The 24,274-nt window shown below is 43.9% G+C and overlaps 2 protein-coding genes across 6 annotated transcripts in view; one reads left to right on the plus strand and one right to left on the minus strand.

Moving 5' to 3' along the window:
* Positions 1-24,274, minus strand: part of CACNA2D3 (calcium voltage-gated channel auxiliary subunit alpha2delta 3) — an 879,694-nt gene that overhangs the window by 104,393 nt on the left and 751,027 nt on the right. The window lies entirely within an intron of this gene.
* LRTM1 (leucine rich repeats and transmembrane domains 1) overlaps positions 22,649-24,274 on the plus strand; it is a 60,657-nt gene continuing 59,031 nt past the window's right edge. For all 3 annotated transcript variants that reach the window (XR_009597435.1, XM_060402373.1, XM_012099888.5), the window contains exon 1: positions 22,649-23,445. Coding sequence is in view for 2 of the 3 variants with exons in the window: in XM_060402373.1 (XP_060258356.1) it covers positions 23,439-23,445 (7 nt within the window). In the remaining variant the exon portion in view is untranslated. The remainder of the gene's footprint in view (positions 23,446-24,274) is intronic.

Below are 24,274 nucleotides of genomic sequence, written 5' to 3' on the forward strand. Positions count from 1 at the left end.
TAATGAGTCTACATGTATGCTAAGTCACTTCAGTCATGCCAGACTCTATGACCCCGTGGACTGTAGCCTACCAGGCTCCTCTGTCCATGGGATTCTCCAGTCAAGAATACTGGAATGGGTTGCCATGCCCTCCTCTAGGGGATCTTCCCAACCCAGGGATCGAACCCATATCTCTTGTCTCCTGCACTGGCAGGTCAGTTCTTTACCACTAGCGCCACCTGGGAAGCCCTTAATGAGTCTATCCCTGTAGAAAAGATTAACACCTGCTTAATATGAGATTGGTAAAACTACATATTTCTCATACATTTTACTCTATGTTTTGATTTTTCTTTCTATTTCCTGTGAACTGATAAGTTTCCTGCAGGACCAGGAAAGAGTTTCTCAGGTGCTCCTGGCAACTGTCAACACCTCCAGGTCTTTGTGCTTGCTGCCTCCTGAAGAAAGAAGACCGCAGAGGTGGCTCCTTGACAACAACGCAGCGGCCAAAGGAAACCTGTACCCACCGCAGCATGGAGACCACAGCCTTGTCTCTTAGGAGGCCAATGACAGGAGAAATGTCCCAGGACATGCAGGGCTGCAGGAGCTGGTCCCAGTAACAGAGGACACACACTATGAGCCAGGCACCCGACAGACATTATCCCACTTAACTTTTCAGCAATCTCAAGGAGAAGATTTTTTTTTTCCATTTCAAAGACAAGCTGCAGGTGGTGCAGTGACTTAACTAGGGCCACACAACTTCTCGGACTTGATGGAACTGGGATTTGAGCCCCTAAGTCTGACTCAGGAGCCTGCTGCCTGGTCTCCTCCGTGGTTCTCCACAGGACTACATCACCCCCTAGGGGACTGTTTTGGAAGTTTGCAGTTTGACTGTCACAATAACTGGAAGGCCTGCAATTCTGGAGACAGCCCCCAACAAAAAAGGGTTTCAAGCCCCTCAGACTTCAAGTGCTCTGCCTGATAAGGATGTGCTTGGAAAGCACGATCTGCAGCTGTGCCTTGAACTGACTTCTGTTCCACATCTAAACACAAAGTATGCCTTGCACATGAAAATTTTTACAAATGCAACCTCAGTCCTGCAAAAGAGGACTTGCCTGAAACTTGACTATTTCAGAGAACCCCATCACCAAGGAGGGACAGTTTGTAGTTAAGAGGGCCATAGAGCAGCCACTGCATTCACAGAGATTCCATGAAAGCGTCCAGCCTCTTCCTGCCATCTCTTCTTATAGTTCTGCCCAAATATTAACACACTAAAATGTATCTTATCCTCTTAGGGACTACTTTTATTTCTTGATATTATAGTGGGAACATTATATAGATTATTTATTTGGTGGGCAGCATGTAGGAAAACAGGTTATATTTTCTATGTATCTCATTTGGAGACAGTAAAGGGAATATTCCAAACTATGATAAAGAGGAATCCTTGGGTGAGATAGAACTGATACTGTCCTGGCTTCAGTTTCTCCTCTGCTACTGAGTCTGGTGATTATTTCTCCTTTTCTCTGCATATCTCCCCCGCTCCCAACCAGCCACACAAACTCTTTGCTTTTGTCTGTGGCTCCCCTCTCTTGTCTTGCCTTGAAAGCATAGATTTGGCTAGGCCAAACCTCACATATCACCATGGCTTCCTCTGTGCTTCCCTTTCCGTTTATTTTGGCCTTGATCAAGGTGCAAGATATTGGTATCTGAGGCTCAGCTCAATGGATGGATTTCCCATCTTGGAGGCGGGCAGTAAAGGAACAGTTCCTTCTGTGGGTGAGAGAATCGAGGTCCTAGATAAGGAACTGCTTCTCTTGGGGTTGCTCTGCTTGAGCCTGGAGCTGGGTGAGTGGGCTCTGTTGCTGGTAGGTTTTCTTTTATCAAGCAGAACTGTCTCTGAATTCCAGGCAGGCTGTGCAAGGGAATGAAGCCATGCAAACTGCTCTTTCTTGCACAAAGCATCTTAATTATAATTATTGTCAGCACTTATGCCATTGCCTTGGGAGATGAAGAGGGAAGGAGGGAACACACTGCAATTTCACAGCATACACCAGTTTTCCCTAGAATGAGGAGGAGGGTTTCAGAGAGTAAAAGAGCAAGGCACAGAGTTCCCAGTAGATTAAAAGAGGCCTTTGTAGTGGCTGCATCTGTACATTAAAATAAATCTCTCCTAGCACTAAAATAACATCTACATTCATTTGGGCCAGTGCCATGTTCAGCATTGAAGAAATTTGACAAAACGCTGCTTGAGCATGTTGAAGTTTGCCAGCTCACAACAACACAAGAAAGCTTCCTCAGCCGCATGGAAATACTTCTCTCGGTTCCCTACTTTCACTTATGACTCCCATTTTCCGGCTGCACTTAAAAGAGAAAGACTGCCCTTTTTTCAGGTGCCAACCACTTAACATGGCCCTGAAATGGGCAGCAAATTGCCACTGGAGGTGGTAAACTTCAAGAGGAATCTTTTTCTTTTACCCTAAAGGAAAATACTAGAGAGGCTTCATGCGTGATAAAGCCTTTAATAGCTAGAGAAACATTATTTGGGGTGGCCCTCAGGTAGATGAGACATGAATAAAGCCTCGTAAAAACAATTACTTCTACCCAGAGTACAGCACAACGGATGAGCTTGGCGGGGGCCCTGTTTCCAAGAGAAGTGCAGGCAAAAGAAATCGTCTATCTACGATCCATCCAACAGGATGGATTGTCTGGGGCAGACACCACGGCTGCTTCTGTGGAGGGTGTCCCTTCAAAATCCATTCTGAATTTCTCTGAGACCCCAAACAAAACCACTGGGCCATTTTTTTCAGACTGCTTTTTGATGCTTTACAGCACACGGAGGCCTAAGACACGGGGCCCATCCATTTGTTGAGAATGTTGCTAATAGATCCTGATCCCAGTGCAGTGTCACAGATGGGAAGATTTGCACAAATTTATAGCTGGAATGGTGGAGTGGACCATTGAACCCAACCTACTTATTACCCAAATGAGTAACTGTAAGTCCAAAGAAGCTAGCAACTTGACTGAGATGATTCAGAGATGGCCCACACTGATTCTAACTCCAGCTGGGCTGGAATAACATAAAGCTGCTGCTTTTGCCAGCTGGAGATGTGTGTCCCTTTGGGGGTGAGGGGTTGCAGAGCCCCACTCCACTTACACACACCCACTCCTCTTTCCTTCAGGGACATGTCTTGCCTCCAATTTCAGTCCATATGGTTTACATAGGGATTTCCCCCCACCCTCCAGACACAGGAATGCATCCTCCCCCCGACCCCTGCCACAGTGAATAGCATCCACCCAAGCTTTTCCAGTGAGAGCTAGCCCCAAGACTTTAGACTAAAACTTTCAGGAAAGAGGGGCTTTTCTCCACTGAGTTTCCCAAACTGATCAGATGTGTGCTGGAAGCACAACACGAGGAGGGCCTGCTTGAGAACAATACTGACACAGGACAAGTGAAACAAGAGACTAAGCACCCTGGTGACTCCATCTGAGCCCTGGATCCTCGATTTCCCAGACAAGAATGCTGGAGTGGGTTGCCACTGCCTTTTCCAGGGGATGCAGCCAGATACAGCTTTCAGTTTTCAGTTAAAAAAACAATGAGTTTCCACCCATCCCAACCAATCAAATAATCAACTTCTTTTAATTTACTAACTTTGCTTAATGTGATGCTGAGTTTGATTTTTGCTGCTTGCAACGGATGGCAGTCTGACAAATACACCTATAGTCTAGGTTGGTGTGTCCTTCTGATGGGAGATGGGCAACTTATCTTCATGTACAGAGATCCAGCACATAAGCTCCTCCATGTAGACAGATAAATACAATCACCAACATAGAGGGCAAATCTGTGACACCTGTGCTGCCATTCCTGACTTCATCTCAAGAATAACTAATGAATCCTGGTACTCCTTCCTATGGAACCTCACCATGCACCCAGTGAAGCTCCCCAGGCAACCATGCCACCATGTCAGTGGTGCCAGGTCAGCATGACCATGCTGAGGCTCGTAGCAGAACCCTTACAGGAAAGCATGGTCCCTTTTCACAGACCAGTTAAACAGTCAAAGTCCTTTAACTGCTCTCAGTAACCACACTGGATAATGAAGAAGGCAAAAGCATGCATGCCCACTAAAGGCCTGGTTGCAAACCTTTCAGGAGTATCCTTTCTTCTCATGGACAATTATCAGTCAGACCTTGCACACTGCTAGGTCTCCACCACCTCTACACCATGAGCAGGGTCCTTCCCCAGGGCACCAGACCATTTGGGGGGATACTGAGCACTCAGGATGCTAGGATCCATGCTGCTATCCCACAGACCCAATATTCCTCTGCATATCTTTGGCAAAAATGTCCCAGTCCTACCCTGCATAGGTAGGAAAGTCCTACACTGCATGGGCAGCCCAGGCTAACTTTGCAACTCCTTTCCTTTATCTCCATCCAGCAAGTCTCAGCTACAGCCTTTGGGGCTCCTTGTCTTCTATCTCTTAGGTTTGTGTTAGCACTACTTTGAAGATTAGTCAACCCCTTTCCTGTTCCTTCAGTCTACTGAAAAAATCAAGAGGCAATACAGAATAATGGTGGACTCAGGGTTAGAATGGAGAAGGCAATGGCACCCTGCTCCAGTACTCTTGCCTGGAAAATCCCATGGGTGGAGGAGCCTTGTAGGCTGCAGTCCATGGGGTCGCTAAGAGTCTGACACGACTGAGCGACTGCACTTTCACTTTTCACTTGCATGGATTGGAGAAGGAAATAGCAACCCACTCCGGTGTTCTTCCTGGAGAATCCCAGGGACGGGGGAGCCTGGTGGGCTGCCGTCTATGGGGTCGCACAGGGTCGGACACGACTGAAGCAACTTAGCAGCAGGGTTAGAATTCAGTGTTTAACCTCCCTTGGCTTCATTGCAGAAGCTGGGATGATAAAGTTGGATCAAGCACAGCATCTGGTGCATAGTGAGAACTCAAGACTCGTTAGCTTTGCTGTGATAATAACCCCTAGAATGGAAGATCACTCTCCTTATGGAGCTCCAAAAAGGATTAACGGTGACCTATTTGCCAACCTTTTACTGTCCCCTCCCCAGCAACAGGTTCTCATATCCACAAAGTCTCCTTTGAACTCTCTCTCTGTATCCCTCCCTCTCCCCCTCACGCTCACAGACTGATCCTATAACAAAACACTGAAATCCTGCTTGAATTGTCACTGCTTAGCGCAGGCAACAGCAAAGAGCTGCCTATTCCCTGCCTAAGGCTCTCCAGGTAACTCTAATCATCTTAAATGCTCTCCGGTCACAGGCAGATTAATTTTTCACAATGCTTAACTATTTTTATCCATAGAGTATTACAATTACAACTGAAGATCATTCACCCTAGAGCTCTGTTCCTTAAGAATAATCTCAGCTGGGGACTAAACAGTCCCAGGGAATTTTTTATAAACCGCATCTACTTCCAAAGCCGCATTTCTTACCTTTTATCTGTTCCTTTGTTTCAAGTATTTAAGAAAGGATTGGATTCTGTTCATTCATCCGAGAGGAGAGCAAAGCAAAGTGTTTTTTCAATGTTGGGGAGAACTCTTGAAGGGAGCCAGTTCCTTTGCAGTCACATAGTCACTGCCATCATTATTACTATTATTATTACTTTTTTGGTATTCTGGAGCAAGGTATCACTGAACGTGAACATGCTTTTCTTCTCTGCTAAACTACAGGTTTAATTTTTCTTATCCACTGTAAGAGTTACGTTCATCTTCTTTCCTGCTGCTAATGGATCCTCACATTGCTTCTATCCCTTACACTGTCTCTACTTTCTTCTCTTCTGTACCCCTCTTCATTTACTGGTGAGCCTTAGAGTTATTAGAATATTCCCATTTCCCAAGTTGGCTGGGTTCCCATGGATTCACCCAACAGTAAAGTCCATGGGTGGGGAAATTCTCATCCTCATTTTAGTGCCTCACTGCTAAATGAGAACGAAGGCCACACATAATTGTGGGGAGTCTTTAACATGAAAAAAGAAAGACAAAAATTAACAGGAAAAAAATGAGTTTGAGTTAATAGCACAAATAGCAGGAAGAAACAACTTTAGACAATATACTCCAAAAGATCAAAGAAGGCACTGTGTCCTTGGGCCAACAAAAAAGGCTGCTGTAAAAAATAACTCTTGGAAGTTCAGAAGTGTCAAAATAAACATTTAAGAACAGGAAATAAAAAGATGGAAAAAGAAAAATATCTCAGAAAAATAAAGGAAACAAACAGACTTGGAAAAATAATATAAGAAGATTTCCTAGAACTGAAGAACATTAATTTCTAAATCAAAAGAACTTACAAAATGCCCAGCACAATGAATGTGGAGGACCCACAGCATTAAGGTATTTCAGGATACTATAGACCCAGAGGACATTCTGAAAGTTTCTAGGATGAAGGCCGGGCAAACCTGGTCATATTAAAGGAATCAGAAAGGCATCAGGCTTTTTAATGATAACAATGGAAATCAAAAGAAAATGAAGCAATGCCTTCACAATTCTGAAGGAAAATCATCTCCAGCGCAGAATTTTATACCCAACCACATGATAATTAGGGCTTTCCAGGTGGCTCAGTGGTAAAGAATCTGCCTGCCAACACAGGAGATGAAGGTGCAATTCCAGATGAGGAAGAGCTCCTAGAATAGGAAATGGCAATCCACTCAGCAGTGGCCACAGGAAAAGGTCAGTTTTCATTCCAATCCCAAAGAAGGGCAATGCCAAAGAATGTTCAAACTACCACACAAATTGCATTCATTTCACATGCTAGCAAAGTAATGCTCAATATTCTCCAAGCAATGCTTCAGCACTATGTGAACTGGGAACTCCTAGATGTCCAAGTTGGATTTAGAAAAGGCAGAGGAACCAGAGATCAAATTGCCAACATTCGTTGGATTATCAGGAAAGCAAGAGAATTCCAGAAAAGCATCTACTTCTTCTTCACTGACTATGATAAAGCCTTTGACTGTGTGGATCAAAACAAACTGTGGAAAATTCTTTAAAAGACAGAAATACCACACCACCTTATCTGTCTCCTGAGAAACCTGTAGGCAGGTCAAGTAGCAACAGTTACAACTGGACATAGAACAATGGACTGGTTCAAAAATGGGAAAGGAGTATGTCAAAACTGTATACTGTCACCCTGCTTAAGTAACTTCTATTTAGAGTACATCATGAGAAATTCTGAGCTGGATGAAGCTCAAGCTGGAATCGAGATTGCTGGGGGAAATATCAATAATTTCAGATATGCAGATGACACCACCCTTATGGCAGAAAGAGAAGAGGAACTAAAGAGTCTCTTGATGAAAGTGAAGAGGAGAGTGAAAAAGCTGGCTTAAAACTCAACATTCAAAAACTAAAATCATAGCATCCAGTCCCATCACTTCATGGCAAATAGATCGGGAAATAATTAAAACAGTGAAAGCCTTTATATTCTTAGGCTCCAAAATTGTTGCAAATTGTGACTGCAGCCATGAAATTAAAAGACACTTGCTTTTTGGAAGAATAGCTATGACAAACCCAGACAGTGTATTAAAAAGCAGAGATATTACCGATATATTCAAAGCTATGGTTTTTCCAGTAATCATGTATGGATGTAAGAGTTGGACCATAAGGAAGGCTGAGCACCAAAGAATTGATACTTTTGAACTGTGGTGTTAGAGAAGACTCTTGAGAGTCCCTTGGACTTGCAAGGAGATCAAATCAGTCAATCCTAAAGGAAATCAACCCTGAATATGCACTGAAAGGACTGATGCTGAAGCTAAAGCTCCAATATTTTGGCCACCTGATGCGAAGAGCTGACTCACTGGAAAAACCCTGATGGGAAAGACAGAAGGCAGGAAGAGAAGGGGACGATAGAAGACAAGATGGTTGGATGGCCTCACTGACTCAATGGACATGAGTCTGAGCAAGTTCCAGGAGATGGTGAAAGACAGGGAAGTCTGGCATGCTGCAGTCCATGGGGCTGCAAGTCAGACAGGACTGAGCAGCTCAACAAGTACAACAACCAAATCATAACAGGCATTTGAGAGATCCGACGAAGCACATGGGGGAGGAAGGAATAGGAATGGGTTGAAGGAAAGCTAAGCAAATAAAAAGGCACAAGGATTTTTCAGTCCAGAGCAAAGTATCACACAGCAAATAAGAAATAGTAAAAAAGAAAATAGTAAAAAAGAAAACACACAATAGCCTATGATTTAACCTTGTAAGCAACAAACATAGATGGGCCTAATAATATAATCACTAATTAGTCTGAAACTCTGAGATAGCTTTGCAGTTGTGTTGGTGGAATAGTGAGAAGGCAAGAAGAGCTGGTGTAAGAAACACAAACTACCCAGTATTAAAGGCGGAGAAGGCAATGGCACCCCACTCCAGTACTCTTGCCTGGAAAATCCCACGGACGGAGGAGCCTGGTGGGCCACAGTCCATGGGGTCGCTAAGAGTCGGACACGACTGAGTGACTTCACTTTCACTTTTCACTTTCATGCATTGGAGAAGGAAATGGCAACCTACTCCAGTGTTCTTGCTGGAGGATCCCAGGGACGGGGGAGCCTGATGGGCTGCTGTCTATGGGGTCGCACAGTCGGACACGACTGAAGCGACTCAGCAGCAGCAGCAGTATTAAAGGAAGTAAATGAATCAGTTCAGTTCAGTCACTCAGTTGTGTCCAACTCTTTGCCACCCCATGGACTGTAGCACCCCAGGCTTCCCTGTCCATCATCAAGTCCCAGAGCTTACTCAAACTCATGGACATCAAGTCAGTGTTGCCATTCAACTATTCATCTTCTGTTGTCCCCTTCTCCTCCCGCCTTCAATCTTTCTTGGAATATTATCTGATATTAAACAAAACTCAGTAATCTAAATTTGCTAGTGAGAGTTGCTAAGAGAGGGGGAATCCATTGTCTCTAGGAAGTGAAACTAAAAGTTGGGACTGGAGTGGTGAGTCAAGGGCCAGCTCTTTCTCTTTATAAGCTTCTTTTCAGTATTAATTTTTAAAACTGTATTCATACATGACTTGGCTATAAAACCAAACTAATTAGAAATTGAAATGAAATGTTAAGGGGAGTGAATAATCAGCAGATATAAGCTCCTGGCACAAGCCTCAGGTCTGACCTATTTTCACCATTATTTACTCGTCTCTGTGCCCAAATAAAAAGAGGTGTGGGACTTCCACAGTGGTCCAGTGGTTAAGAACCTCCCTGCCATTACAGAGAACATGGGTTCAATTCCTGGTCTGAGAAGATTCCATATAACTTGGGTCAATTACTGAGCCCACACAAGGCAACTATTGAAACTCAAGTGCTCTAGAACCTGCGCTCCACAACAAGAGAAACCACAGCAAAGAGAATCCCGAGCATGGCAATTAGAGAGTAGTCCCAGATCACTGTAACTAGGGAAAGCCTGGGCACAGGAACAAAGACCCAGCGCAGCCAAGATAAATAAATAAAACGTTTTTATTCTTAAAAAAGAAATAAGAGGTGTGTACATCTGGAAGGCAGAATTGCTCTGGGAGGTGGATGGGAGAACATAGGGAGAAGTCAGTCCCTGCACCTTAGGTCAGTGTTTGAATCTTCGAGCTTTGTCTGACTCTGCTTAGCACGTCTCTGTCCAGAAAGTAAGCCTCAGACACATTATAACCTCAGAACCCATGCCCCACACATCAAGGGACTACACTGATATGAGATATATGGACATCACATGTTCAGGGGTACATTTTCATGTTGCAGCCTGGCCACATGAAAAGAGCCTTTCCACAGATGCTCTAGAATGCCAAGCTAAGGTACAAATGATTGCTAGGCTCTTGTTAACAATCAGATGGTCAACCCCATTTGAAATTCATACATGACCGAGGACATAGTTTTTCAAGAAGAAAACAGATCCCACCAATGCCACTTGTGATTTTGTCTCGAGGTAGAACGACTTCCAAATAAATAGGTTTGCTGAGAGACAGCTGTCTTTGCCATGGCACCAGACTGAAGTTTATCCCATGGTGAGCAGTTTCCATTTTTACTACAGCCCAAACAGGTGCAAACTGAGCTGTGAAAGCCTGTGGTGGGGAGGCCAGGGCATGTCCTTGAAGCTTCTGCCCGGGGTCCCATGGACACTTAACGTAACCCTTAGCATGAGGTCCTTCCCTCTAGATATCAAAGCCATTCATTTCAAGCTGAATCGTTAAAATTCAGTTAGAACAGATCTTCTACCAAGATGCCATTAGTGGGAAGAAATTATTACCTTAATAATATCTAGTCTCCTAAAGGCCCACAAGTGGTTAAACAGTATGAATTATCTCCTTCTGTCACAAAAGACCGTGAAAACAATACGCAGTGTTGTGTGGGGAGCAAGGATACATATTAAAAACTCCAAATATCATCAAGACTTTATTTACTGCTCCCCCACATAATCCCAGCATTAAAAGAGTGATGAACAATGACTGAAGAGGGGAAAACCCGACAGACAAAAGCAACTCTGAATGCTCTCTATCCCTGCACCAATAGTAGTTTGAAAATAATGTCCATCAGGATCCGTATGTTTTCTGCATATGTAAGAACACTCCTGCACAGGGGGCTTACTTCATAACTGAGATTCTTTTTCATTTAATTCAGTCATATTAGATTATGGGGCTGATTATGATCATATCCACAAATCAGTATTTTAACAGAGTTTCCATGGAAACACTATATGCCCCTGTTTTTTAACTTTTTGGACAAGGCTTTGCCTGTTTAACAACTTGAACAAGTTTGACGAGGACAACATGTTTTGTTTAAGTTACATTAACTGGGGCCAATATTTCCTAATTGCATTACCAGGAGAAACATTCACGGCATTACTCGTACCATGGAAAACCTCCCCTAGTCTCAGCGTTCGATTTGCTTTAATCACAGGAGAACAGGAAACATACCAGGATCGCCTTGTCTTATCAAGTTTTAAATGTGTTAACTGCTTTTAAATCTACAAAATAATCTCCCTTATTAAATGACAAAGTTAGTCTTGTTAAGAGGATCGGCATTCATGGCTATATCCATCGATTTTAAAAAATGCAAACATACTAGCTCTCTGCTAGAGAGCTGATCTCATTGTGCATAAATGCATACCCTTATTTGCATACAGTTTCAGAAAAATTTCATCCTCCCAAAAATGCACACCCCCTAAAATGGTGAAAACATAATAATATCAAACAGAATATACCAAAAGTGATGTGTAGAAAACAAGAACTTTTCACAAAAGCATCTTTTTTGTTTTTTTTAGGTATTTACACTCAAACAACCAGAGACGTTTACTTCTAGCAGTCCACAATTTTTGTGTAGCCTGTAGCAAAGTTTTCGAAAATGCTGTGCTATATAAAGATATGGGGGAAGGGAGCTTTACAGACTAAAGTCAGAGTTCACCCTGACAGCATATAAAACATGTGGCCTGAAGCTCTGTGAGATGTCTGTATCTGAAATGCTGGTGGAGCTTAATAAAATATCAGGGAGGAATAGTTTAATTTTATAGCAATAGGCACTGAAGCAGTAATTTGAGTGGGGCAAACTGTATTTTAATACATCAAAGTATACTATACTACAGGGAAGTCAAATATATTTTTAAAAGACAAATGTTCCCTATTAGAATTACTTGACTTGAAAACTTTTCTTTCTGAAGGAGGGTAAGTAGAAAATAGTCCTAGTCTCCCCCAAGAGCTACCTGTCTTACTTTTTCAACTCTGGACACATCTCAGAAGTTAGCTGATCTGTTTCCAAGTGAACACCTTTCATTCAGGGTGTGGAGTTGCAGACGGATGCTGTACACCACAGTGCCGAGTGTGTGGTTCTTTCTTGACCCTGGAAAGCCAGCTGTCCAGTGGTATGGTGGTCAGGACCCCTTCACCCTCTCTGTGCTCTTTCTGATCTGAGTCCCAGTATCCTCTCCTCTGCATGACGACTGAGAGTCCCTCAGTGTGAGGGCAGGCTGTGCTCCTCTGTGAGTCTGGATGTTTTAAAGCCAGCATGGTCCAGTTCATGTGGCTGCCCAAACCACTGCCTGGTGGAGGGGCAGGAGTAAGCCCGTGAGATGCCATGCTTTTCCTGCTACTGGTCTAGAGGTCAAAGGCAGTTCTCCCCTTCCTCCCCAGTGATGAAGAGAGGGCGGGACTGCGGGGCGGCTGCTGAACAGTGGAGCAGCCATGACAAATACGGCCGAGATCTGACTGATAGCACCGTCCTGGGGATGGACCAGATTAGCACTAGCTCCATGCACAAAGTGCCCTGCTTTCTTCACCTCTGGCCCCAGGATGCTTTCCCAGCCCAAAGCCACAGCAGACAGGCTGGCCTCTTCTCTTGGTGCCCCTTGGCCCCAAGAAGCAATAGGCAATAGGGAACCACAAGGGCAGAGGTCTTACTGGGTTGGGGTGAATGGATTATTTCTACCAAGTCTGCTGTGTCTGAGCTATGACTCTTTTAGGGCCCTTCATTTGCTGATGAATGCTAAGGGGCTGGGAAGAATGCAATTCTTTAAAGGCTTTCTTTTTAAAAAAAGAAGAATAAAAGGCTTTAAAATGAGGCAATGCAAGTTCAAATCCCCACTCTATTACTTACAAACTTCTCTCTGATGAGTGATTCACCCTTGCTAAGATTCAGGTTTTCATTCAGTAAGATGCAGACAATAATAGTTTCACTCATGGAATGGAGGAGGAATTCATGATGGTTTTCAGGTAAAGTACGCTGTGCCTGAGACGTTCTGAGTCTCCTATGAGTTTTAGATGTTTCCATTCAGCTCTGAGAATTTAGGGACATACTGTGTCAGTCACAGCAATCTCACTTCTAGACAGAGGAAGAACTAAACCCAGAAGAAGCTGCTGATTTAAGCAGCTCACATGTGACAGAAGAGAAAACACTGCGAATTACAGCCACAGTTTCCTCTTGGTCCATTTGTTGTCCGACCTTTGTTACCCTTTCGGACGGACTTCTTTAGGACCGGGTACTTCATTTTCTTGGGCACGGGACCTTCTCTTCTGGGAAAGTGTCAGCAAGATAACCCACATGAGCTCAGTCTGACCTGCCACTCCCCCAGACACTTGGCAATCACAGGGAGCTCTGCCTTGGGACCACCTACATACTCAAATGGAGAAACAAAAAATGCCTGTGCCATCCCCTGGCTCAGTCGTATTTCTGGTGCACACCAGAAGTTTCTGTGCAAATGCACAGAACACAGCCTAACTTTTGTTTAAGTATGCCCTAATATTTTGTCTTGAGAGACAAAATATTTTGAAGTCTCTTTTAAAAAATAAAGAACTTATTTTTATCACTGTAGAAAAATTGCTGTATTCACAAGGTCAAAAAGAAAATACCAAATTTACAGCAAGATGTAGAAGCTGGGTAGGTGGGCTCAGTCAATAACTTCCTATGAGGCGATTCAAATTCTCCCCTCAGCAAACTGGCCCTTGACTTTGGATTCCACACTTACCAGTCACTTCTGCACATGCAAGGATCTGCTTCAGAAACAGTGACTAGGATTATGTTCACAGGATGCCACTGGTTGTCCCGTTTGTTCTCTGTTTCGGCCACTGGGCTGGAAAGGATTCTCAGGCCATGCTGGGCTCCATGGCTTTGCTGGGTGGGACCCAACCTGGGCCCACAGACGTTAGTTACCTCAAGCACCTTTTGCCACCCCTGGACTGCTGGCTTTCATGTCCACACTTGACTCAGGAGGGAAAGTCCTGTTCCACTAACATGGCATTAGCACCCTGGCAGGGCCAGCTCTTCCTCGACTACCTGTGTGTGTAGCTGACGGCTCCATGCTGTAGCCCCTCAGACACGCGTGGGATGGATTCACCCACAACCACAATGTGTAAGTAAAAGATCAGGATTTGATACGCATGTGCTGTGATTTCCTAGCACTTGTGAAACTGAAGTCCTCTCCACCTCTTCCCAGAAGCACATGAAGGATGACAGGAGGTATCTCTCCACTTACAGCGAGAGGTGGATTAGACAAAACACACAGCCTGTGAAGTGACAGCATCTCCCAAAGTATGTAACAGGGCTCAGGGCTCAGTGCACAGCTCAAATCCCAACCCCAACTTCAGAAAGCACCATTCTTGCAAAGGGGTGTGTGGAGGGGAGGGAGAGAGAGCTTCTCAATATCAGTACTATAGCTATAATGGGAGATGGGGCCTGGGGGACCACCGGGCCTCTTCACCTCTTCTCCAGCACTGGCTTGCCTGAGTTTCCCCTCACCCTCTGTGCTGTAGCCACACTAGGCCCCCAGTAGCTCTTAGATGGCTCCTTTGGGCTATCTGTCTGACCTGTTAGCTTTACATGTCACTTTACCTTGTCACCCCTTCTCTTTCTTTTTCAGGAAAAGTCTAGCCCACTCTTCAGCTGGTTAAAACATCCATAGGAACGGCTGCTCCAACCTCCCAAGTCAGGTACCCTGATGATATTCCCTTGTAATAACATGTACCTCCTCTTCCTAGCACTTTCATATATTTGAAAATATGTGTATCTCCCTATGAGACTGTAGGGTCCATCTGGATTGTAGGACTATTTATTTTTCTGTCTTATTTTCATGTCCATAATATCCTCAAACACAGAGACTGACAGGTAAGGAACGCTCAATAGATGTCTCCTTAACAAATAAATAATATATAATGAAATTTATAGTGGACTTTCAGAGATGAGATACAGGGCACAGTGAGAGTCCCTCTAACATACTCTATTTTTATAAAAGGGTGATTTTACCTTCAGGAAAATTTAAAGTCCAGGAAGTAAAGCAAGTCCAATCTCTAAGAAATAAACACCTACATTGCCCATTCTCAGTAATGTCCCAGTAGATTTACCCATCTCAGCTCTTCATCACACACAGCAGCAGCATGCAGCTGTATTTCCAAATGCCCTTGTGGTAGGAGCAACTTGGGGCCATGGATAGAAACTTATAAACATCAGCTATAGCAGTGCAGAGCAGTACACTGAGTTTATTTTCTCCTTGGCCCTAATTAGAATCACAAATGAAATGTTGACAACACATGAAGGAGCCTGCTTGTTGAACACAAATGTTTCCACTCCTATCAACCTCGAAACTCTGATAGTCATGCTTCATGATGAAAGCTAAACAGCCCTGGGGAGATGACTGCATGTTTTCTCTAATTACACAAGGATGGAGAAAAGGGCCTCCTGTTGAGGACAGACTGACTAGAGGAAAGATTGGTAGGTATACCTTAAAAAAATAACGACACATAGTAGGTAACCCAATATGGGCTTCCTGGATGAAATGAAAGGATGAGACCACTTCTGTGGCACCAGAATAGGAAATTATTATAAAAACTGACTATTATAAACATGGCTGGATGCTGCATCAAAGTCAATGCAGGCCCTTTATTTGGTTAACAAAAGTCCCACATGAAGGTTGTAGTCACACGACATCAACAACCAACTTTCTTTTGTTTGTAGAACTATTTTGATGACAAGCAGAGATACGCAGAGCACAAATTCACTTAGATTGCAAATGATTCCAGGCAAAGACACACACACACATAGACGCATGCTCTATAATCCTAAAAGATGGTGAATGCTGTCACACAAGCAAAATGCACCTTTGCATTTAACTTGCTCATTTTTGTCCCAAACAGATTAGTGCAAGTAGATACAGCCTATGTGCCTAGTTGATCCATGTCATACAGACACACTAATAGAAAACGTATTGCTATGTGCAAGGGCAATTTTTATTAAGATTCTTGCATAAAAATATTATTTAACCCTCCTTGCAAATCTTCCAGTTGGGTTCTTTTGTACAGATGATGAAATTGAAGATCACAGAAATTAAATAACTCACTCATGGTCACAGAGCCAGTAAATGTAGAAGGTAGTATTTGAATCTAGATGGTTTCACTCCAGATTCCATGCTTTTAACAGGGATGCCAGAATGAAATGGTGGGATAGATAAAGGCTGGAATAATGAAAAAGATTCCTAAAGTTTGGAATCTTTAACTGGTGAGTTACAATCCTGCCTGAAACAACTGTGTTTTCCAGAACATTTTCAAGCCAACATAGAGCAAACTGTTTTAAAGAGAAAACAGCAAAAAGCACTGATTCATTATTTCATCATAATATACATACACTAAACACTAACTTGAAAATATGAAGAACAGATTGTCATCTATTTCAGAAACTGGATTATTATGTTATAGTAAAAGTACAAGAGCAAATAAAAATTTACCAAGAAGAGCTGCAGAAAACACTCATTTTATGTGTAACATAAGTAAACAATCAAACAAGAACATGAATTTGATTCCAATTTATATTCTTGGGGCAGGGACAAAAGTAGCCAATCAAAAGATTTAAGTAAAACAATGTGTCAGTGTGAGGCCTTGGCCAGGCTTCCCAAGCTGCCATATTTCTTGATCCTTTTGTTTCTTTCATTAGCTCTGTATCAACCAGCATCTGCCTATGTTTATTTCACCAGCTGCAAGAGCTCGCTAATTACTTTTAATCATACTTATCTGAAATGCATCTTTATCTTCACATACATCCTGTATGCAGGCAAACCAAGTGCTGGGAGGCTGAGGTTGGGAAGACAATAGGATGGAGAGTCTGCACTTCCTCCAACCTTGACAGAGTGGATGGACCCCAAAAAAGCAGCATCTAAGTCTGTCTCTGCTATTAGCCGAAGAACTTATGAGACCTGGTTCTAAGAGAGCTGGGCAGCGTCAATGTCCAAGCAAGTCATATGCAATCTTTACATAGGCATAACAGGTGCAAGGTGATGAGATGGTCAGCGCTGATTTTGATAAAATAAGTAAAAATTGCAAAACACCCTCCAAACTGGTAAGTTTTTTGAAGGCCAAGAGTCAGCCTGCTATGTCTTTTCCAGTTCCCCTGGCCCTAGCTCAGACCTGGGCTCACTAGACAAGTGGATGCTGAGAGGTAGTCTCATGCATTTTAGCCTCTCTCTGTCTCCCTGAGCTTTAGGGGAGTTGGAGGTACACATTTCATATTCACTACTCCACTGATTTTATCAGTCATCTCAAGGCCAGAAGAAAGGAATTTAAACTCTATACATAGTCATATAAAGTAAACTGAATGCCCCTAGGTGGTCCTTGAACCTGAATTTTTACCTTATCCAAAGGCAAGAAAGAATGAGGAGGTACACACATCTTTTCCACTTTCGTACTAGAGAAACCATATGGTAGCCTTGATTCTCCACTGAATGGCTCAAATGAAAACCGTATTTTTATCTTCTGAGTTAGTTAGAGCTTCCAGATGATAAAATTTGTAGCTTACCATAAAAAAGAATGGATTACATTTTTAAAAAGATCTTAAGACATAAAATACATAAAACGATAGGTTCCCTGAATATTTTATTCAATATAGATGCTCACAATCCATGTGTTCACAATAAATACTCTGGAGACTTTGAGCAAGTTGTTAAACTTTTCTGTGCCTTATTTTTGTCATTCATTCATTTATTCAGTATTAATTTAATATGCATACTACATGGTACTAGAGAAACTAAGGGAAGAAACAAAAGCCATCTTAAGCTTATAGACTGAGTTATTGTCACCTTTAGGTGACAGAATGCAAATAAAAAGTGGAGACTACTCATGCTCTTCAACATCTGTGAGTCCTCTTCTTACAAAACACACAGCTACATTATATTCCTCAATGTCCTTTGCTATTAGATATGATCATGTGATTTTATTCTGCTCATGGAATTCTCTAGGCCAGAATACTGGAGTGGGTAGCCTTTCCCTTCTCCAGGGGATCTTCCCAACCCAGGGATTGAACCCAGGTCTCCCACACTGCAGGCAGGTTCTTTACCAGCTGAGCCGTAAGGGAAGCCCAAGAATACTAGAGTGGGTAGCTTATCCTTTCTCAGCAGATCTCCCCAACCCAGGAATCGAACCAGGGTCTCCTGCATTGCTGGTGAATTCTTTACCAACTGAGCTGTCGGGGAAGCCCCTTATTCTGCCCAGCGGAGTACAAATGCACTGCTAAGAACCATTTCCAGGCCTGGTCAATGTCTGGTCCTCGTCTTCTTTCATCAGTCAGCTGAGGGACAGAACTCTGAGAACTAAGAGGGAGGCATAGTGGCAAGATGGCAGGAACCTGAGTCCCTGAGTGGCTGAATGGGTATCTGGCCCCTGTCAACCTGACCTAGAACAACAAATGAGTAGTTGTGTTGAGCCACTGAGATCTGGAGGTTTACTTGTTACAGCAATTATGACATTAACAATTCATAAATTACCTAATATAAATCCTTACCAATATATGGCCCACTGGAAGCACTAAATAAATGATATGATAATCATTTAAAATATATATTCCTAATTCTTTTGTTGTATGTTTCATAAAACCAAAAAGAAAATGAAAAACAAGGAAGGAAGGGTTAGGAAGGGAGGGAGAAAGGTAGGACAAAATAATACTGAGGTCTTTTAAAAAGCTCTGCAAAAAGTTTATACCTAGGTGCCATTTGGTCATCCACAACCCTAGGGAAGTATTTTCCAAGTACCAAACCTCTCTTAATTACTAAATGAAATTTCTGCGTGGATCTGTGGTGCCAGGGGCCTCGTTCAGGCTATCCTGAGCTGCAGCTGTCCCTTGGCTTGGCTGCCTCTCCCACATCAGAGCCCCACAGCACCTGCTTTGCATGGGGCTCACTGACAGTGAGTCGGGGTGGGGGGGGCACTTTGCCAAGATTTTACCAAAGCAGACATTAAAACTGGGAGAAATGCTCCTATGAGTTATAAGGTCTGGTCACATGTGGTGATCATTTGGCAGAGAAAGACAGGTGTCACTTTGGAGCTAATCTTCCTGGAGTGAGAGGAAGTAAACTCTAAGGATGCTCTGTTTACACATTTAATACAGCTAGTTACTGGGGGATAAGCCATCTCAAACATGCCAGTAAACAAAGCGAACCTCTCCTTGCTATTCAACAAAAGTCAGCTTTTTTTTTTTTTTTTGACGGTGCTGGTTTCTGCACTGCTGAAAGGTCTTTTCTTGCTGGGAGTGGGGCCTACTGTCCAGTGGAGGTGCATGGCCTTTCATCGTGGTGGCTTCTCTCGTGGAGCATGGGCTCTAGGGCGCTCGGGCTTCAGCAGCTGCAGTGCTTGGCTTAGTTGCTGCGGCTCCCGGGCTCTAGAGCACAGGCTCAGTAGTTGTGGCGCATGGGCTTAGCTGCTCTGCAGCATGTGCGATATTCCCATGCCCGGGATCGAACTCGTGTATCCTGCATTGGCAGGCAGATTCTTTACCACTGAGCTACCAGGGAAGCCAAAGTCAGCTCTTCTCCTTTGCATTTTGAAAATTACAGCTGTACTATGTGGTGGTTGCAGCAAGTTGAATATGCAGAGGTGAAAAGAGGAGAAAATTTTTCTTCTCTTTCTTCTTAAGTCACCCTGTCCCCTAGAGAATCAGTGTTATCAATATAGTGTCTATCCATCCCCTACTTACTCAATCTTCAGACAAATCAGTGCACATTTTTAGACTTAATCTTCCCACCTCTCAGATTTTTTGTTGTTGTTGTCATTTCAACATAAATGGGACTATACAATATGCATTCTTATTCAAATTGCTTTATTTAACCTAACAATTTATTATGAATATCCTCCTAGGTGGATATATTTAGCTCTAACTTATTCTTTTAAAATAGCTGAACAATATCACCTTGGAAAAAGAGCTATTACACATTTGCTAGATTTTAAGACATCATCCATTTTGTGCTATGCTAAGTTTCTGCAACCATGCCTGACTCTTTGTTACCTCAGGGACACTGTAGCCTGGCAGGCTCCTCTGTCCATGGGATTCTCCAGGCAAGAACACTGGAGTGGGTTGTCATTTCCTTCTCCAGGCGATATTCCCGACCCAGGTTATCAAACTCACTTCTCTTATATTTCCTCTTTACCACTAGCTCCATGCCACATCTTTTCAAATGTTATTTTTTTTTTTTGGAGGAAGGTGAAATGTTAAATAGACCAATTTATATGAGGAAATTTTCTCACTTAAAATGAGCAAAAAGATAGGGAAACATTCTGACTTAAAATGAGCAAAAAAATATAGGGAAGCACTCGGACTTAAAATGGACAAAACTGTATAGGAAATATACAAAAATATACAGAAACTAGGAAGTTCTTGAAATTGCAGTGTGACAGTAACCACCATATTCCTCTGAGAGTGTGTCTGAAGCAAGTTCTGTGCTGAGAACTGGGCTCTCGACTAGATCCTGGTACTGGGAGCCCCTCAGAGGAGTGGCCTGGCCTCACCTGACCTGTGGGTCTTTTGCACACACAGTTGTCTTACCACGTTTCTGCTCTGACTTAGGGAGGGAGGGACAGAAGGCGCTGCAGGCATTAGCATGCCTATCACACAGCCTCCCTTTGTTCTCTGGGCTGAGGCCAGGTGGCATAAATCACTCAGCCTCTGCATCCAAAGCCCTTCTAGGTCAGGAGCCCCTTCCACTCTAAGTGTGCACTGCCATTTTGAATGGCTGTTAGAGTCAGCAGGAGTAAAACTGAACCAAAGAGCTGCTTTGGGCAATAGGCCACAGCTCCCAGGAACCAATCAGTTGCGGGGGTTTACTGTGTGTTCCCAAGGCACTCACATATATTAGCTGGGAGCAGTGAGTCAAAACCCTTTGGGGTCTGCGAAGACATACTACTTTACAGGAGACCCCACTTCTGATCATCTGCTCTACCAGGCCCGTGCTGTGAATGCAGCCCTTGATCCTCCCTGCATCCTGTGAGGCTGGCATTCCACAAATGAGGAAGCTGAGGCTCTGAGAAAGTGAACGATTTGCCTAAGACCATCCAATCTGAGAGCACAAGCACCATGAAAGTGTGCTTCCTCGTTGAGCCACACAGGCTGACTCTAACTGCAGGTACGCTCAACTGCCCACAGTTTTCCTGGGCAGTGTCCTGGCCTCTTATACCCAACTACCCCGTCAGTGGATACATTTTCAGACCTCTGAGTCCATGAGACTTGGACCCTAGCGGGCTCTGCAGGACACCAAACAGCTCTGCTGCAGCCCAAAGAGACACCTAAATTCTTTATTTGTCCGAGCTCCCCGTAAGTCTGTAAGTACAAAGCCTTTCAATCCCACTCAAGCGTTCTACCAGAATGACAAAGTTCTGACGTAAGAGGGCGCTAAAGATCCTCCTCCTCAGCCCTCTCATTGTACAGACAAGGAAATGGTGGAGGATCTGCCCAGCAGGGTGGCGGCAAGTGGGAGCAGGTGACAGCTAGCTGTGGCGAGCAGTGACAGTAGTGGCTAGGCAGTGGGACAGAGCAGGGTTTCACAGCTATAGCCTGTGGGTCCATCCAGTCCTCCGCCTGTTTTGTTTTTATTAATAAAGTTTTACTGGGGCTCGGGCACACCATTTGTTTCCAGATTGTGGTTGGTACATGCTATAACATCAGAGTGGTTGCAACAGACACTGCGTGACCATAATGTCTTAAATATTTACCATCAGCGCTTTACAAAAAAGTTTGCTGGCCCTGGGAAAGACAGAAGCACACAGCTTGTAAGTTATCAGAAGCTTTCTGGTTCTTAGAGGGACCGTTAGGTTCACAGGTGTTTGTTACATTCTGGCCCACTGATGACTGCTCCACACAGACCGTGATGGTCATGTATCGTACAGGAAGAGTTATTAAATCCTGCACCTGAGAGTAGACAGGAAAAAAGGAGGGAAGGAAGGGAGAAAGAAAGGAACCCTTTAGTCCTTATGAAGGTTTAAATGCCTCTTTATTGCCTGTGCTTGGCTTTACGGCATTGCTTTGCGGATGCTCAAAGAACGCTGGGGAGAAGGACTCAAGACGACAGACTGAAGGAAGCGGATTTTCAGGAAGGAGGCAAGATGCGTGTCTTAGGCTCCATGAGGCTGGAAGGAGCTTGTCCAAAGGAGCAATGGGATCCCAAACAGCAGGCCATTAAGGACAGTCACAATGCAGTTTTTCCCTTCATTCCCAAGGGGCCTCTTCCCTCGGTACCACCAGAGTGGCATGAGGGGCCAGGCCTCTGGGTGTTTTGTCAGGACCCCCCTCCTGCCTACTGAGTCAAGGGTGAGTCGAATGCTAGCAGCATAGAAGCCTTGGAAAGCACTCTTGGGTGATTGTGACCGTTTATTAAGGTACAATATGAATGCATTGTTTCACGAAATCCTGAGAGCAATCTTGTAAAAGAAAAACTACTGTCTTTCTTTTAGAGATGAAGACAAGGGGTTTTCAGTGGGCAAGTTACTTGCCCAGAGACATCAAGCTAGTGAGTGGTGAAGCCAAATTCAAATCCAGATCCAGCTGATTTCAAATCCCAAACTCAACCGCTTTATTATACTGCTTTCGGCCAAGGATTCCACTTCATGCTGCCTCAAGAAAAGCATGGCTTTTACCTTCTTTACAGGAGTTGCTGGAGGCATGTGGGACATTTTGGCATGCTGAAGGGCAGCTTTGATGCTGAAATCCCACCTTAGCAAATGGCAGGGCATTTGCACATTCAAAGAAACGTTCCAGTCCCTGGTGGGAAAGTTTCCAGTGGCTTCAATTACAGAACAGTCACAGTTCATTGACGCCTGATGATCACGAGGGTGACTTTATTGTTTTATATGTGAAAAATGAGGAAAGGGCCAGAACCTCAGCATTAGGGAAATGATGAAAGATTGAGAAGTATTTCCAAAGGCATGCAAACTGAGAGGTCAATTCAATGGGGGCGGGAGAGGGGGGACGGTGGGAGGAGAACAAGCAAAGAAGCAGCTGAGAAGTATTTGCGGCACCAGGGAGAAGAGGTTGTGATGTCCACGAAAGGAAACCATGGCTATGAATTTCAGGGCATCGAGACCCTGTCAACACAGCTAATCCCTACGGATGTTGGCTGAATAAGCCTTTGGTGACCAAACAGTGCACTGTGGAAACCGTGTCAGCCTCCAGCAGGTCAATTTGTCCTCATATTACACACTCTGCTGGCTCTGTTGCTAGAACCCCAGATCGAGGATCCACGGCGAGCATCTCCCAATTTGACATGGGTTGACACAGCATGGTTAATAAGTCAACAGAATTCAGAAAACAGGACCGGATTAAGAAGGCAGTTTTATTTTGGTGCCCTGGACTTCAAGCAGATTAAATAATCAAAAAGCCGGAGCCATCGGGGTCATGTTTGAATGCTACAGCTGTTCACTGAGGTTTGACAAACATTCTTTCTGTGGCTCCTCGTCTCAATGGGAAAGGCAGCGATGATCCTGGGAAGGGCAACACTCTAAGAAAGAAGGAGGGAGCACAATCAAAAGATCCTCTTATGGAAAACAATCCAGATGGAGACAGGGAAAGGGCTGCTTAAATAAGTGGTCTCCTGAAAGCGACAACTGTTCCCTGTGCTGAAGAAAAGCACCGGCAGGATTCAGGAAAAAAGTGAATGAAACCTGGACTTGGAGTCTGCCGTGCCCTCGATGTGTTGACTGCAGATTAATAAAGGTGGGCTTCAGGTTCCGCAGGCAAGCCGGTGGAGACTCAGTCATGGAAGGTGAGCATGATCAATCCCCTCACGCCTTAGAAAGCAGGACCCCCATCCCCAACTAAGGAAGGTATCTGTGGGAAGTTGTCTATCTCACAAGACCAAACAGATGCTAAAAATGTCTCATGTTTGTGCCATGCTGGGTCAGAATAAAAAAGAGTGGACAAATGTACCTAATCATGAATGGGTATGCAGTTGGCCTGTTATGGGCCATTTCAGAGAAAATACAGTCCTTCAGGTTGGAGTTCACATATCATCTACAGGTCGGTGGAGGGGGGGGTGGGGGAGTGGCATGATTTTCTGCAGTTAATGAATGCTTGGGTGAGGCAGAGCTCAAGTGAGGGGTGGCAACTCTCCTCTGAACAGAAGCTGCTTTAGCACTGAGATGTATATTATTTGCAAAATTATAGAAAAGAAAACAAGGTTTTCCTCTTTTACATGCTGCAAGAGGGAACTGGACTGTAATGCTTTGCATCCCTTGAGCGAAACTAAACTGAGCAAAATTTCCTTCAGAAGGCTTTCCAAACATCTTTCCTCTTGCCTTAAAGAACGGTTCACAGCATCAGAGAAAGAGAATTGAAAGGACAAAGGGGAAAAGGCTCCATGCACTTGACAGCCACATTGTACATTTCCCTAGTTAAGGCCAAAAACAGACAAACCGAAAATCTCCTCTTAAGAACTTTCTTTACAAGTAGATAATCATCTTAAGATTTAAATATTATTGCCTGGCCCTGTGAATTCCTCTACCAATTTAACAAAATGTCCTTGATGGATGTTTGCCATCTTGAAATTTAAGTCTCAGGAAAAAAGAAGGGAGTGATCAAGCTCCACTGGAGAT

The sequence above is a fragment of the Ovis aries genome, chromosome 19 (genome assembly GCF_016772045.2).
Source record: "Ovis aries strain OAR_USU_Benz2616 breed Rambouillet chromosome 19, ARS-UI_Ramb_v3.0, whole genome shotgun sequence".
Taxonomy (NCBI): domain Eukaryota; kingdom Metazoa; phylum Chordata; class Mammalia; order Artiodactyla; family Bovidae; genus Ovis; species Ovis aries.